This window comes from Numenius arquata, chromosome 8, assembly GCF_964106895.1.
Source record: "Numenius arquata chromosome 8, bNumArq3.hap1.1, whole genome shotgun sequence".
NCBI lineage: Eukaryota > Metazoa > Chordata > Aves > Charadriiformes > Scolopacidae > Numenius > Numenius arquata.
Window position 1 is genome coordinate 54,515,665 of NC_133583.1, and position 15,223 is coordinate 54,530,887.

Here is a 15,223-nt window from a genome sequence, read left to right on the forward strand (position 1 = left end):
GATTTGTATGAGAAGGGAAAGGGCATCCGCCTAATGTAACACTTTCCAATTGTTTGTGTAAATGTCCAGTTACCAGCAGCGTAGGACTTCCAAGTAACTTTAAAAGCAAGGAACATTTTTCATTTTCTAAAGAATTTTGCGAAGAGGAGGCTAAGGTTCCAGTTCAACAAGTACAATAGATTTAATCCTAATAAAAATCAGTGTTTAATGGGGAAGGGGGACCTGTACCTCGCCTTTGCCTCTGAGTACGTTTAACCATTTGAGATAATGTAAAGTGAAGATGTTGGAAAAACGGATATTCAAAGACTATTTGCTTGCTTGCTTTTTCCCCTCAAATGATCAGTCCTTACTTTCTAAAATACTGGAATATTGTAGGTGCAGGGGGCTTTTGTAGGTCACTAGCTTTACAGCTAGAAGAAGAAAGAAGGGAGAAAAGGTCTCAATGTGTCAGAGGCAGTAATTGTCTAAAATTAGCCATCTAGAAAAGGCAGGAAAGGCTTGGAGGAAAGAGAAGGAGGCACAAATATGTGAAACAGCACTGTGCTAGTCGGGGAGATAATGAGTGATAAATTTGAACTGGTGCAGTGGTGTGATGCCCATTAATTTCTCAGAACCTTGACTTTGTAGGTTTGTTACTTACTTTGTTGTTCACACCTTTAATTATAACCAGTTTTGGATGATAGCTTGTGGCACTGAAGATGAGACCTTTTGTTTGTTGTTTACTTATTTAGGTATTCAGACAGTTTGCAATAGCATTGGAACATCGCTGTTAGAAATTAAATACTTTCAGATGAGATTATAATAAGAATGCAATTAATTTTTGCAATTACCTAACATTGTCCTATTTGTAGCATTTACATTGCTTGCATAAATTCATGAAGAATGAGCTCAATAGAACCAGCATTGGGTTTATCTTTATTTTCTGTAATACATGTTTCCCCTAACCATTTTGGTTAGTTCCTAATGCGTTATCGCTGCTTTAGGGCCCCAATAAGTAGGGAGGAAGGTGAGAGTCTCTTCCCTATTGTTCTGCCCTTGATTGTGTCTTATGTGAGGACTTTTCACCTCAGTAAAGAAGAAAATCTGTAAAAGTGAGGAAATGCTGTGAACCAGTTAGGAGTGCTTAATTAAATGGGACAGAAAGGCGGAATATTAAGAAAAAATTAATTAAAGATAGCTAAACCTTTGTACATTGTTCTGGGAAATGGTTTAGTTGCACAGTAAAACGCAAGCCTGGCTTTGACAATATTTAGAGTCACGATGTATATAAAATTCTGTAGTACGCCTTTGTTGCTAAGGCACACGCAGTTGCGTCAGCGATGCTGTTGTGATGGGAAAATATATGTCCTTGAATTCTAAAAAAAAAAAAAAAAATAAATAAAATGCTTATTTTATTCTTTTAATATTAAACTTTTTTTATTGCGATAAAAGCACTTAATACAGTATGGTGGGTATTTTTAAACCCAGTCTGGAGCCGTGCGCCAGTGTTTTCCAGAATCGGGATTAGTAGTGTATTTGGCTTTTGAGCATCCTGAAGCCTTAGAGGTAAAGGCGGTAGGATAATGTATGTTTGTTTCAAAACAGATGTAAATGCCTATGGGAGGTGGTTCTGTCCTTCGCAGTGCTTCAAGAAGGTTCCATGCGTAATGCGTCTCTGTCCACGTAAGTGACTTTCGGTGTTGGCAGAGGGCAGCGGTGCCACTGGAGCCTTTCCAGTAGTGTGAGTCCTTCAGATCCAGCCACTCGGCTGCGTACCCAGCTGCCTTCACCCAGCTGGGGAAGGAAAACCAAAGAGCTCCCTCTGGTTTTCGCTTCCTGAGGGACGTTTGGTGAGAAGGTCCCACCTGACCCTCCATGTAGAGACCAAAAGACTGCTGCTGGAGCAGGTAACCACGCTGCCCTTGGGCCCTGTCTGGTGGCCTGTAGTTGCGTGTGCGCTCGTTCGGAGTAGTTGGGTTTTTTTCTGAGCACTGCGAAGTATTTACTCCCAGGTTAAATGCCGTTGAAAAGCTTTTGTAGTGACATAAGGGATGAAGGGAGGTTCTCCTTATTTTTCCTCCCTTTATGAATCTGTCATTATTGTATACTGGAAAAATAGCAAAGACAGCGATACTCCCAATTTATAATTTAAGGCAGATCTGACTCCTCTTGTAAAGTTGTGTCTGATTGCCTGGTGAGGGTGTGGAATTCCGGGAACCGACTCTGTCCCCTTGTCTCTTGTGCTGTAGTGCAGGACAGTTGCTGGAAGTCCATGCTTCTCTTCTGCTATTAAAAGCAAAACTGGTATTTGTGTGATTTTGATAATTTGATAATTATTGCCAGACTAAAATTCTCGGAAGATTTTGCATGGAGGATTTTTGTTTAATACATGGATGAATTTAAACTCTTGTTGTTTGATGTGCTCCAAGGTGTGCGGAAGTCAACCTGTTTATCGTAGTTCTGGCTTGAGGGTTGTAGTAAACCACAGGGGCAAAATACCGATGAACCTTTTTACTGAGTTGAATGCTAATCTAGGGAGGAGGCCATGCCTTTTCTCAGTCCTTCTAAGCTGATATAGAGACTCCCATAGCCATCAGCAGTTTGATGTTGGGTAATATAAAATTCACAAGTTGATGGCACGAAACAACCCATGTTTGAGTCACTACACCGTGGTGAAGCGTTAATGCGTTCTGCATTTGGGATCAGAGATGTTTTGAGGTATTTGGTTTTTTGACTTGATTCAAGGGTTTATAAACGTGGCTATTAACTGCTGTACTTGTATTTACCTTCTACTGGTCATCCTTGATCTTTGAATGGTGGTCGGTGACTTTTTGTTTTACTATGTGCAGAACTTGTGGGCGAAGGCTCATCCTGTTATTTCTGTAGAGCAGAAGGTATAGTCACGACACCGTAGAAGTAATAATGCATGTAAACAAATGTTCCTTAAATAAAAATAGTTCTAATACCGTTCCCTGTATATCTTTGTTCCAAATGAAGTTACTGGCAGTAGATGAGTAGGGGGAAGTTGATTTTTAGCAGAAAGCGTGAATGCTGGAAATTCTTCCTAATATGTGTGTGCCAGCTATACTGTGGCAATGTTGCTGTCGATTCCCTTCCTGTGAGAGCAGCTGTTCAGGGAATTAATCTCTTTGCTCGATGCAGAGGGTCCTGAAAAATTCAGTGCGCAACTACGGTGGTGGCTGTGGCCATTTTTAGTGGGACCATTGATGGGAACTGACTCCATGATCTAGCACAGTAGCATATTGTTCTTTAGACTAACTGGGCCAGGACAAAATTATCACTTTCTGCGTTTCCTGTGCTCTCTGAGAGATTCCAGAGTGCACTTCAGAATTTGACATTGTGTTTGATAATTTATCGAGCACAGTTTATATTTAACTGTAGACACACTAATCCAGGGAAAAAGAGTAGTATATTTTTAGAATCCTTTTTTTATTGTCTGTGCTTGTCATTACCCAGCTACTGAAAGAAGCGTTCACAAATGTCGATGCTTACTGGGGTAGAAATTGTTGAGTTTAATTTCCATCGTTAGTCTTCGCTGTATGTGAAAATGAACATTATTTGTGTGACGTTCTCTGTGGTTGTCGATAAGCTCTGCAGCCACACACAGCTCATATATCACGTAGCCGTTGCGGCTGCTGCGGGAACCATGTTCTCCTCCAGCACCTCGACATCAGGCTGGACCAGGACACCTGGGCTGAACGCCCCAGCGGTCAGGGATGCTTACGTGATATATTAGCTTTAATACTGATACGGTGTCACTTCTGTCATCTTGAGTTCTCCTTCTTTGAGGTGAAACACACGGATGGAGTGAATCCAGCCCTAAGCTTAAAAAGTCTGCTTATGACTGCTGAGGATTGTAAGGGAAAGCCAGCCCACAGAAAGGACAGTAACTTGGTCATTTAAACTCTCTTAATACTCAAGTAAGCTGTTCTTACGTGTTTAGGCTGCTAGGACATTTCTGCCTAGTAATATTTAATAATGCTGCCATTTCTCCAGTTGCCTGTTGACATCTAAGCAAAACATGCCATATGGGTGTTGGGTGAGGAGAGCTGGGGTGTCCTGGGTCCCACCCTGCCCACAAGCCCTGTGTCTGAGCAGGGGCCGAGGTTGGCGGGGCTCCTGCTGGCTGCCTTAGCGCAATTGCATTTTAACCCCGGAATATGTTATCTGTGAGATCTGCTCTTTTTTTTTTTTTTCTTTTAAATAGGAATCTTGGAGGATTTTTAATTTCTTGGTGTACAGGGTGTGTTTGTTTAAGAACTTGGTGAAATTGGATGTGATTTCATTTGGAAATCTTAAGAGGCACCTTAGTAATTGGAGTATGGGAGGGTGTTGATTTGGCCTGTGGCTTGTTTCCCTTCCTTGCGGAGATTAATAGTTTGTCCAGAATAAACCATTAGAGCCTGTTAGCCTGACCTGTAACGGATACGTACATATGTACTTGATATTTTGTCCGTTATTGATGAGTAATATATTATTAATCTGTGGTAATGGGTCTTTGAGCTTAGCATAGATGCTTCTATGCATGAGATGTTTATCTCATACAGTACACTAAAACTTGTTCTCATTTAAGCCATCATGTAGATAATACTTTTATGAGACCACCAGAGTAAACAGCTGCTCCAGAAGGTAACTTCTGATCATTTTTCCACCAGAATGTTCTCAAGTCTTCAACTTGTATTATTTGTTCATGATCTTTAAGATGGGGATGGCCATATTGCTTCGGAGTAATTCATTGTGGTTTTGTCTACCATAGGTATGTTACAGAAGCCAGAATACGTATATTTCATGAAAAGATTTCCATAAGCAGTATTAGTGTGGTACAGGGCTGTAGACTTACAGGTGAATTGTAGAAAAGCTGTAAATTTCTTCTTTGTTACTAATCCAGTTCAGTTAAGAGAAATATGCTGTTACTTAGCAGGAAGTTAACATTTCTAATGATGGAGATGGAAACTATGATGTTCAGCTCAGTCCTATTTTGGGGTCTAGCTCTCAGACCTGCAAGCAGCAGTATCCATAGAGATGTTGTTGCCAGCAGTCGAGATGTACACATGTTGATTAGTATTTCCTAATTGCATTTACCAGTGTGTCTTCATTAAGGTCCTCTGAGGACAGAGCCTTAAAATATCTTGCGTGTGGCGCAGGTTTTGTGAAGCCATCCACTCCTGCCCCATATCAGCCTGTCTTTGCATCAAAAATGTATGGGCAACGCTTTCAGAAGAACTCATGGCTTAGGTGCTGAAATCCCATTGCAGTGAACATTAATGAATCTTAAATCACTTAAGGGCTTCTGAAAATTGTAGCTTTTGTTTCTAGAACTTCAATAGAAACAACAGCGGTGGGGGGTTGGATGTTCCTAGGCTTCATGGAGAGCCTGCTCTGTCCTTACTTTCCTTTGCCTTCTGGTAAGTAGATGTTTGTAGGTTTCAGTATGGCTTGTAATACAGCTTTTGCTGTCTAAGCTCTCGGGTTGCAAATGATTCTAGATTATTTTCTTAAAGGGAAAAACATAAAGTGGAATTGTGACAGGTCTACAGCAGCTGAAGACTTGCAGCTGTCTGCTTCTTACATGAACATGTACGTACCCGTGGGAATCTGTGCGTCAGTGCAACATACACATTCCCGAGTCAGTGATATAATTCAGTTATAGATTAGTAATATGTAACTCAGTAATATAGTCAGTAAACTAAGCAAGTAGGTAGTGATTAGGAAACAAAACTCTGAGCTAAAAATAAAACTAAGAAAGTAACCAAAAATATGAAATACTTTCTCAAATTCCTTTGCTTTAATTTCAGTGTATTTTTAGGCTGTATGTCCTTTAGACTGAGGATCTGTCTTAGATGTTGGTCTCAGCCATGCTCTTCTATTATTAATATTGTTATTATCTAGTATCCAGGCTTTTGAGAAACCTCTCCAATCTTTCAGGGTTTGCTTCATATACTTAATGGTTTTGGTGGTGTTTTTTTTAATCACCCTGCTAGCACAGATTTTAATATGGTGCTTGTTAGTCACTTTCCCTTTTTCAAGGGGGATAAGGACATCACTGGGAGACCTCTTGCCTTCGTGTTATCTGCCTAATAAAATGCAATCTATGGTGAAAAACAGGATGTTTTCATCAAATTTTGGCTTGAAGCATCAGTCAAAGATGTCATCTTATTGTTGAGATTTTTTTTCAGACTCCTTTAGTCTTCACGTGCATCTTGAAAGAACAAGTAGTAGATCCAGATGAAAAGCCAGGAGGGAATAAGGAGCAATCCAGAATGATGAAATAAATAAAATAAAGCCCTTGTAAAATTTTAGGTGCAGAGTCACCTGGTACAGATTTGGCAGGAGCAGAAGGGTGATTGAAGAAGAAATAGATGTTCCTTCAGAAGGCAGAGCCTGGCCGCGTTGCCTTTGTTCGGGTTTAAAAACGGTACAGACCTTTGAGCGGAGGTGGCCGGTGACCCTTGGGGACACAGGCGGGCAGGAGCCATTGATGGCCGTGTCCTGGCACAGAAGTAGAACACCTCCCTGCCACCAGCCTTTGTTACAGTCTGTGACATGTGGGATACGAGGGGTTGTAAGGGATTTTAACTTGAGCTAATTGTGTAACCCATCTAATGGAGAATGGACGTGTCCCAGTCTTCTCCGGGTGTTTTTGATGATGGCTTTCTCCAAAGCTGTGTTCCAGAGCGGTGAATGCTGTGAAATTAGGGCTCTATTCTCCCCTATCTTCATATGTCAATATGATTAATGGCAGAAACGATGACAAGCAAATTGTGGTGAAACTATGCTAAAGAAGGGATAGCAGTGGGCTTTCTAGAAGTAACTTTGTCTTAGTAAAAAGGATGACCCTGATAACAGGAGTAAGTGGGAAGCCTCTAACCATCACCTATTAGACCAGTTTTCCCTGTTTACTGTTCCATTACTGCTGTTGAGCATGTTTGCTGTAGACTTTAAGATGTTTGGAGAACACTGAAGAATGGAGCTAAACACTTCTTTCAAACCTGCATAGTTGCTCCAAAGTCTTAGCGAGATGTGAAGAAGCTGGAAACGACGCTTGAAAATGAAGCCCAGTGGAAGTTCTTAAAGAACCTCAGATACTGTGACTTGAGGTAATACATGTGATAGGGCTGCAACTGTACTCTGCTTCTGGAAGAGGGCTTCTGTCCTTACAAATGTGCACTTCTGTCAAGCTTCCCAGAAATGGCTGTGTGTGGAGTACTTGACCACACATCTACCCCCCAGTCCTCTGGGCTTTGGGGAGTGCTGAGCTGTATGCGTGCTAATTGTACTTCTCTGATTTCTCATTCCCAGAGTACCTGTAGGAATGGTTAAGAGTCCATGTGAAGTATGTGATACGATGCTTTTGTTCCTCTTGTGTGTGGTGGTTACGGAGAGCGGTTTCCTCTACTGATACTTTAGTAGTTATTGATCTTGACATGGCACTTCAGGGCATGCTCTGGTGCCCGAGATTGTTGGTTTGTGTCTGTTTGTGGGTGGGGTGTGGTTGTGGGGGTTTTGTTTTGGTGTTGGTGTTCTGGGATTTTTTGGGTGTGTTTTTTGTTGTTTTTTTTTTTTGTTGGTTGGACTCGATCTCAAAGGTCCCATCCAACCAAAAATATTCTGTGATTCTGTGGTTGTGACTGACTTTGGTGTCTCCTTTTCCTCCCCACTCATTCCCTTTTGTCTTTGAAATCAAATGCGAAACTGTAAAGTCCATACCTCATTGGGACAGAAGATACATTTAACTGAAACTCTCCAAAGGAAAAAAAAAAAATATGCAATTTCATGGATCATAATGCTGCTTTGCTTTTTGAAAAAACTGCTAGGAGTGGTGACCTTAGCACTGGGCCAGGTCTGGGGATGTGGTGGTGTGTTATGGAGCTGTCACAGCTTACTGTATAACTTCAGCAGTTTGCCTAGATACTTTCCTCAGGTCTTGATTTTTTCCCTTCTGCAAAACTTGGAATAAAAATAACAGGTTTTTGCCTTTCTATTTTTTCTCGCTGTGTTGGTAGAGCAGCAGTGCCTGCCCTTACTACCCATTTCCACAGCATCTAGCCCAACCTGGTGCTGGTATCAGTTAGATCCTTCAGGCACTGCTGCGATAACAACTAATATTGCCAATAAACTTTGCATTCATTTCACTGCCGATCGGGGACAGAATATTTCGTTATAGCATATTCATGCAAAAGCCTGTAAATGGACTAGATCGGGACAAATTTAGCTATTAAAGGAGAAAATTATTTTCTTTATTTGAACTGGAGCTTGCCTCTTTAAAATGAATGCGTTTGTTGTCTTCTCCATTTGGATCGTTTTGTGCGCTCTGTACAATGGCTGTGGCACCCGTAAATGGGAACTTGCTGAAAGTGTTTGAACGCCGTTTCAACCTGCGTGCAGTGCACTCCCAAACCAGGGTTCTGCAAGGAGGCGGAGTGAGTCCCCACCACGAGAGCCAGAGACCGTGAGATTTCTGAGCTGAGACATTTCAGCTGTAGCTGTATTTCAAATATTAAATAGGACTTTTACTCAAACGAAGGTGAAGATGGAGCATGTAGAAGTGCTTGTGAGTGGGGAGCATGTCAAAATTTGGAGGGTTAGGTAATGATTTGTTTCTGGGATATTGGATTTGCCTCCAGGCAGACTTACTCAAAAGCTTCACTTCCCTCCTTTATTTCACGTTCATGATGTATTTATTAGGTAAATAATAGCAAAGTCTAGTTGTGCAGTACATGAGCTTTAATAAAAATGTAATTGACAGTGAAATTTGACAGTTGTGTTGCAGACAAGAGAATCTGTACTGGAGCTGCACACAGAGCATCGTTTGCCTCTTCTAAGGTCACATTAGAAAGAAGCCCATGTCATGTGAGGTTCAGGTGCACCTACTTCTTGCTCTGGCTGGAGTTGTGGTTTTGAACCAATACTATAAAAAAAAAAACCCCACACTTATTTTTAATACTTCTAGAGGAAGAGGATGTGATCTGTCCTGAACGTGATCCGGTGCCTCATTCTGCAAAAAATGTCAAGGTGGGCTTGGTGCCCCTGAAGTGCGTAGCAGTGGCTGCATCTGACAGTGGGGTGGGGACACACAGCCGCTGGTCCAGGGCTGAGGGACCTGGTCTGGGATGTGTTGGTATGGTCCACTCCGTACCTATAGACCAGCCTTCTGGCTTTTACATGGCTGTTCGCATACGGATCACAGGCGGGAGGGCTGTGGATGGGTCGGTCTGGCAGCTCCAGTAAATTGAGTTTTTCTCACCTGTGGAAAAGTTCTTGTGGGACAGAGACTTGTGCTGTGCTGACTTCCATTCCAAAGAGCAGATACGTTGGGAGTTAAGCCTGTTTCTCATTACAGAAGGAAAACCTTTGTGAATCTACACTTAGTTTCTGTGAGAGATTTTGTTTGTTTCTCCTTTTGTCATCCTTGTTCTATGGAGATGGCTATGGGACCTCTGCCATGGCACCATTTGTTTTCACTTGTAAAAGCAAACAACTTGCAATGCTAATTAAAGAGCCTTTTTAGATTAAGTAGGAGCTTTGCATTATTTATCTAAATTCTTTTTTATGGGAGAATGTTATGAGTTTGTTCATTAATGAACACTTAAAAATAATATAAAATTAGACCTCATGAATTCTTCATGTGGTGTAATTTACCGTGATCATTTTTCTTGGCATTTAGGTGCTGTGAACTGTTCGTTATTCATAGATAACTTTTTTGACTTCGTCTTCAAAATGGATATGTCTGTGTGAATTCTCCGTAGTTTCAGATTCTTTTCCTAACATCAAAATCTGAGAAAAAAAATGTTTGTGGTATGTTTAAAAAAAAAAAAACCCTTCTCTTTAGTGTCTATAACACTTATTTGTATTTATTTTTTCCATACGTATCATTCATTTGTATTTATTGTGGAATATGGGCAGTGGAGTATATGTAATTCAGATGACAAGAATGGGTGCTAATTATTTGCTGAGTACAAGCTCCTTTCAGTGTATGTATGTGACAGTCTTTCAGTTCAACATGCAGACCTTCTTTTAGACTGCTGAGAACAAATTTTGTAAATATAAAGCATGTATATTTACATTTATTGAGCCATTGGCTATTGTTTATGCATGCAGTAGGGAGATAAGACTGTCTTAATCAGTCTGTGGGTAGTTTTCTAAATGATTCATTAACTGTGCTTTGTAATAGTAGATGGATGTCACATATTTACTGTAATAACTGAAGATTAATGTCAGTTACTTTAGCTTGCTTAAGCATTTAAATAGTTGTGTTTATACATACAGGTATTCTTTGTATTATTGCTGGAGCTAATATTCCAACAAGAATAAATTGACACTAATTGAAATCAATTGTAAAAAAAAAAAAAGATATGATAGAGGTATTTCTGAAACATTGCTTGTAATGTAGGAGTTGCTATAATGGATATTCGTCACTGATATTTTGTAGGAGGGGCTATACCAAGCCTTTTGGTAAGCAGTGTTTTGCAAAACACTGGCAAAGCTTATGCAGAGCATATTCCTGAGCAGCAAAGCATTTCTTTGAAATCTGTCAAACTAAAATACATCCTACTTTGCTGATATATTACCATACTGAGAAAAGTAGTACACCAAGAAGTCATTTTTAAAAGCAGCAGTCTGATGAAATGCATTCAGAATTTGAAATATGGGTTGCCTTTAACTTAAAAAATGCAGTCTTGAAATTCTGTCACATAGTATTTTTTCTGATGTTATAAAGATTGGTAATTTAGCCACCGATAATTTGAATATTCTATGTCTATCAATAGCAACTGCAACTTACTCTTCGAAGATACTGTTATCCTGTATATAGAACATGGGGTTGCAGTATTGGGAGTTTAGCAAGTTGTTGCCAAAAAAAAAAACCAAACCCCAAAACAAAATGCCTCCTTACACCAGTAGCATGTGAGTGGCCTCACACATGACACTTTTACTGTAATTATTTCGAGACCAGTAGTAGCTGCCTAAGTTGGGTCAGAGAAGGTCTATAGAAGCCATAGAGATGTCGCTAATTTTAAGTGGCATGTACAGAGGTGTACTACTAATCTTCATGGGGTAAGAGTATATTTTGTTAAAAAAAATTAACATTGGGGTTGAGTCACTGTTGAATTTTCCACCTTTATTTTGCCTGTATTCAAATAAGCCCTTCATGAGTTAGACTTAGAGCCTCCTTTAATATTTTTGTAGAATTGAATTACAGCCCAATACTTTCTTGTGCTAAAAAAAATTACCAGTAATTAAAACATGATGAAAGTTAACTGTGTGCTCAGGAAACTCGAGTATCTATTTCAAACATGTTCATATTGTGATACAGGTTCCGAATTAAAAATCTAAGTCTTAGTGGAAGGAAAAAAAGCAAATGGCATGCTGAAATCTATTCTTTGAATAAATAATGTTGCTCTTATATAATGTGCTGACTGATGTGGGATCAACAACTTGTTAATATTAAAAATAGTCATCAACAATAAACGTCCCAGTGCATGCACACTGAACTCCTGACAGTGGGTCTGAGCTTCAGGCATGTAGGGGACAGACAATGTTTGGAAAGGAGAGCTAGGACTTACCTTTTTGTTAAAGTTAATAATTTAAGTCTTTACTAACGATGTGAATCAGTATGTACATCTAAAATGAGTATTCTTTGTGCCCATAAGAACTTTGAATGCAAGCCCTGGTACCTAACTGCTTTTGCACAGAAATCGCTCCGTAAATGGAGGCTTAAAATTATGCAGTAAAAAAAAAAAAATTCATCTGGAATACTTTATCAGAAACACTTATTATGGATAGAGAGAAATGCTGAAGAATGATTTCTTCTGTACAGCAAATTGATTTTTTTTTTTTTTCAGTAACCTACAACTTTGCAATAATTTGAAGGGCAAATAAGTGCCTTGATTTTCTTTTCTACCATTGAAAAATCTGGAAAACCTAATTAAAGTTGGGTGAGAGTGACTAGGAAGACAACCTGGCACCTGGTGCAACATTAGTTTATGCCAAGATATTCTGATGAAGGACTAGATGAGGAAATCTACTTGTTTAAGAACAGATCTTTACAGAGCAGTGTACTCTTAGTGTTCTGAATGTGTTAAATATGGGTTGAATTCAGCTTATTTGCTTGGTGTGGAAGGTAAGCGTGCTGAAAATGTAACTGAAAAGAGTGTGCAAAATGCGTTAAGTAGGACACCAGCCAGTTCTGAATTTTGTTTTCTTTCAGAGATTTTAAGAGATCTGGGGTTATTGTTTATCGTGGGGAACTATAGATAGCTTTTGTCTGTTGCTAATAATAGGCGATGTACCTTCCTCAGAGCATTGTGCTGAAGTCCTGCTTCTGCTGTAACTGAAACCCGTGGCGTGGTATTCCTCTCGGCTTTAGAAGGGCAGGAGCAGCTCCAAAATCACAGTTTACCTTGTGGGTTTTTTTTTATGTTGGAAATGATATGATCAGATAGCTTAAACGCACGCGGAAAGCTGCAGCTTTCCATCAGCCACTTCACTCATCTTTTCACTAGTCTTACTGTCAGAACTGGAATTTTTTCCCCCCCCTGATTTTTAATCAGGTTGATGCAGATAAACAGCAAATGAGCACAGTGTGCTCAGCTGAAGCGCGTGAGCCTTGGGGTGCGAAGCCCCGACCTGCTGCAGGCTGGCAGCAAAGCTTAGAGCTGGTGGTTGGTGTCTGGGGGGTGATGGAGGGGCAGAGACCGAAGGATGATCCTTCCAGCTGGAATCCCGAGCCAAACAGATTTAACAGCGTCTGAAGCATTTGGTAGTACGTGTGAGTAAATACATGTATGAAATTAGACTGAAAAAAAAAAAAAAAAGGAAGGATGGCTGATACACTCCTCCTTCAAGACTTTTACCAGGTAAGGGGCTGGTGCAGCTCGATGGAGGATGCCAGAGCTCGGCGCCACGTGGCTGGCAAAACTGGCAGAGGGATTCTGGTTTGGATGTGCCGGTTTCTTTCAGGTTGTTACTATTTTTACGGAGTTTATTTTTGAAGTGGTGCTGCTGTGTGGTTTAAGGCCTTTCTGTTAGGCACAATGTGACATGGCTTCTTTTTATTTAAAAAAAAAAAAAAATTGTCAAACCAAGTAGCTATTCCTGGGATTGATAATCAAAAATAATGGTAATTCAAAACTTATTTCCATTGATAAAAAAAAGAGGGTTATTTCCAAAATGAAGCATTAAACTAACACTGGAGCATTTCAATTAAAAAAAAAAAAAAATAGACCAGAATATAACCTATTTAGTCTGAACCACCCTCAGTGTAGTTAATTTTAGAATAGACACCACTCTTTCAGTGTGTCCCCCACCCTCCTGAATTATGGGCCTAATTTGTCACAACATGTACCTCCCTGGATTTAAAAAAGAAAGCAAATTAAGTCTTGAGTAATTATAATAATTACAGGATCGGATGAACAGGAGGTTCAGAGTGTGTGGTGTCTTAGCCCTGGGTTGTCCCCACGCTTGTCCCTGTCCCAGGGCAGTGGAGTCTCTTGCCCGGGGCAGTAGTTTGCATCATTCCCTCTTTGATGGGGGGAGGCTGAGTCCATCCGAGGGATGCTCTTTGATAACAGATACCAGCAAAGCTGCACATCGCAAACTTCACAGTAAGACCGCAAAAGCCACCATTTGCATTGCTTTAATTTATCCAGATTTGAGATTTAAGATGATGGGCTTCCCTTGTCAGCACTGGTGACAGCGAAGACAGGCTGGAAGTCATAGTAGAGGCAAATACCTATATAGAAAAAGCCTGAAGTACCCAGGTTTTTCTGCTTCCTTTCTCTGTCTGTGCAGATTTTGGATGAAAACTTGGCGTTCTTCAGTCCTCAGCCTGCAGATAAACATGCAGGCAGCTTTACTCATGTGACCGGTGGCGCTGGTGACAATAGGGCTACTGTCCTGCACGCACTTTACTGGGCTGGATTCTTATTTGTCATTTTTCGGAAAGGTCTATTTGAGTCTCTTCTGTGAAAATGGGGAGTTTCGCGTTTCAAGATAGATGTGCTTGTTAAAATTCCAGCCTGCACCTGTGCCTGATAAGTCTGTCTTTGATTAAACCTTTTTGATTCTAGTAAATATGTGAAGACCTTTGTATCTCTGAAGATTGCAAATCCAGGGCTTTATTATTTAAAGAGGTGTCAGTTCGTTAGTGAGAATATATAACTGGAGAATATAGGTCATCACTGGAACCAGTAAACGGTATGTCTTGGGACACCCGAGTTTATTAATTGAAGGCAGTCTGAATGATGACACGTTGCAGATTGACTGTGCCTGGTTAATGTTGTTGTCGTTGCGCTCTGTGATACAGTTATTAAATAGGTAAAATATTTTACCTTTTCACATAGAGCCATACACATACTTCGTCTGATTTAATGGAACTATAATTTTAATTATGATTATTACCTTAAATTATAATTAAATTTATGTGGTTTAAATTTACATTTGTGAAAACGGCTGCGTGATGAAAGCAGAAATCAGCTTCGCATTAACAAAAAAAGGTTTTTTTAACTGCATCTTAGTATATGCTCACAGCTAAAGACTAGCATGACCTACTTTGCAACAATAACAGAGGAATCAAGCCGGGTTTTTTTTTTTTGTTGAAGTATCTAAATTGGCCATGAATGCTACCTACTCATTCGTTTCTAAGTATCTTTAAAAATAGCTATTGTATCTATGAAACTTAAGGGTTTTTTTTCCTCTTTCCCTCTTATTTTGGTGTAGATAATTAGCACCATGGAGCCTCAGGTGTCGAATGGCCCTACTTCCAATACAACCAATGGACCCTCCAGCAACAGTAGAAACTGCCCTTCCCCCATGCAGACGGGGGCTGCTACAGATGACAGCAAAACCAACCTCATAGTCAACTATTTGCCCCAGAACATGACCCAGGAGGAGTTCCGGAGTCTCTTTGGGAGCATCGGTGAAATCGAATCCTGCAAGCTCGTGAGAGACAAAATTACAGGTAAGCGCTTCATGTGGTTGACTCTTCTCAGATTTTTATCGGGGTCAGTTCACAGTTGGGGTCAGCAGAACCTCAGTGCTTGACTTGCAAGTGGGGGATTGTCTTGTCAAGCACAGGGAACACTGCGAATGCCGCAGTAAACTTCAGATGGTTTTCAGAGATGCACAATAGATCTAGAACAGCTGTAGGAGAAGCCCCTTGTCTTTTAGCCTCTGTCCAGATGCAAGTACAGATCGATGTGTGGCCACTGCCAGTCTGCTTGTGTGT

At 40.4% G+C, this 15,223-nt stretch overlaps 1 protein-coding gene across 5 annotated transcripts in view; it reads left to right on the plus strand.

The window, feature by feature from the left end:
* Positions 1 to 15,223, plus strand: part of ELAVL4 (ELAV like RNA binding protein 4) — a 104,323-nt gene that overhangs the window by 48,427 nt on the left and 40,673 nt on the right. For 3 of the 5 annotated variants that reach the window (XM_074152674.1, XM_074152672.1, XM_074152673.1), the window contains exon 2: positions 14,716 to 14,956. In XM_074152674.1, the coding sequence (XP_074008775.1) occupies positions 14,728 to 14,956 (229 nt within the window). In that variant the 5' untranslated portion in view covers positions 14,716 to 14,727. Of the gene's footprint in view, positions 1 to 14,712; positions 14,957 to 15,223 lie in introns of those variants that run through there. The other 2 variants (XM_074152675.1, XM_074152676.1) reach the window with 1 other exon arrangement.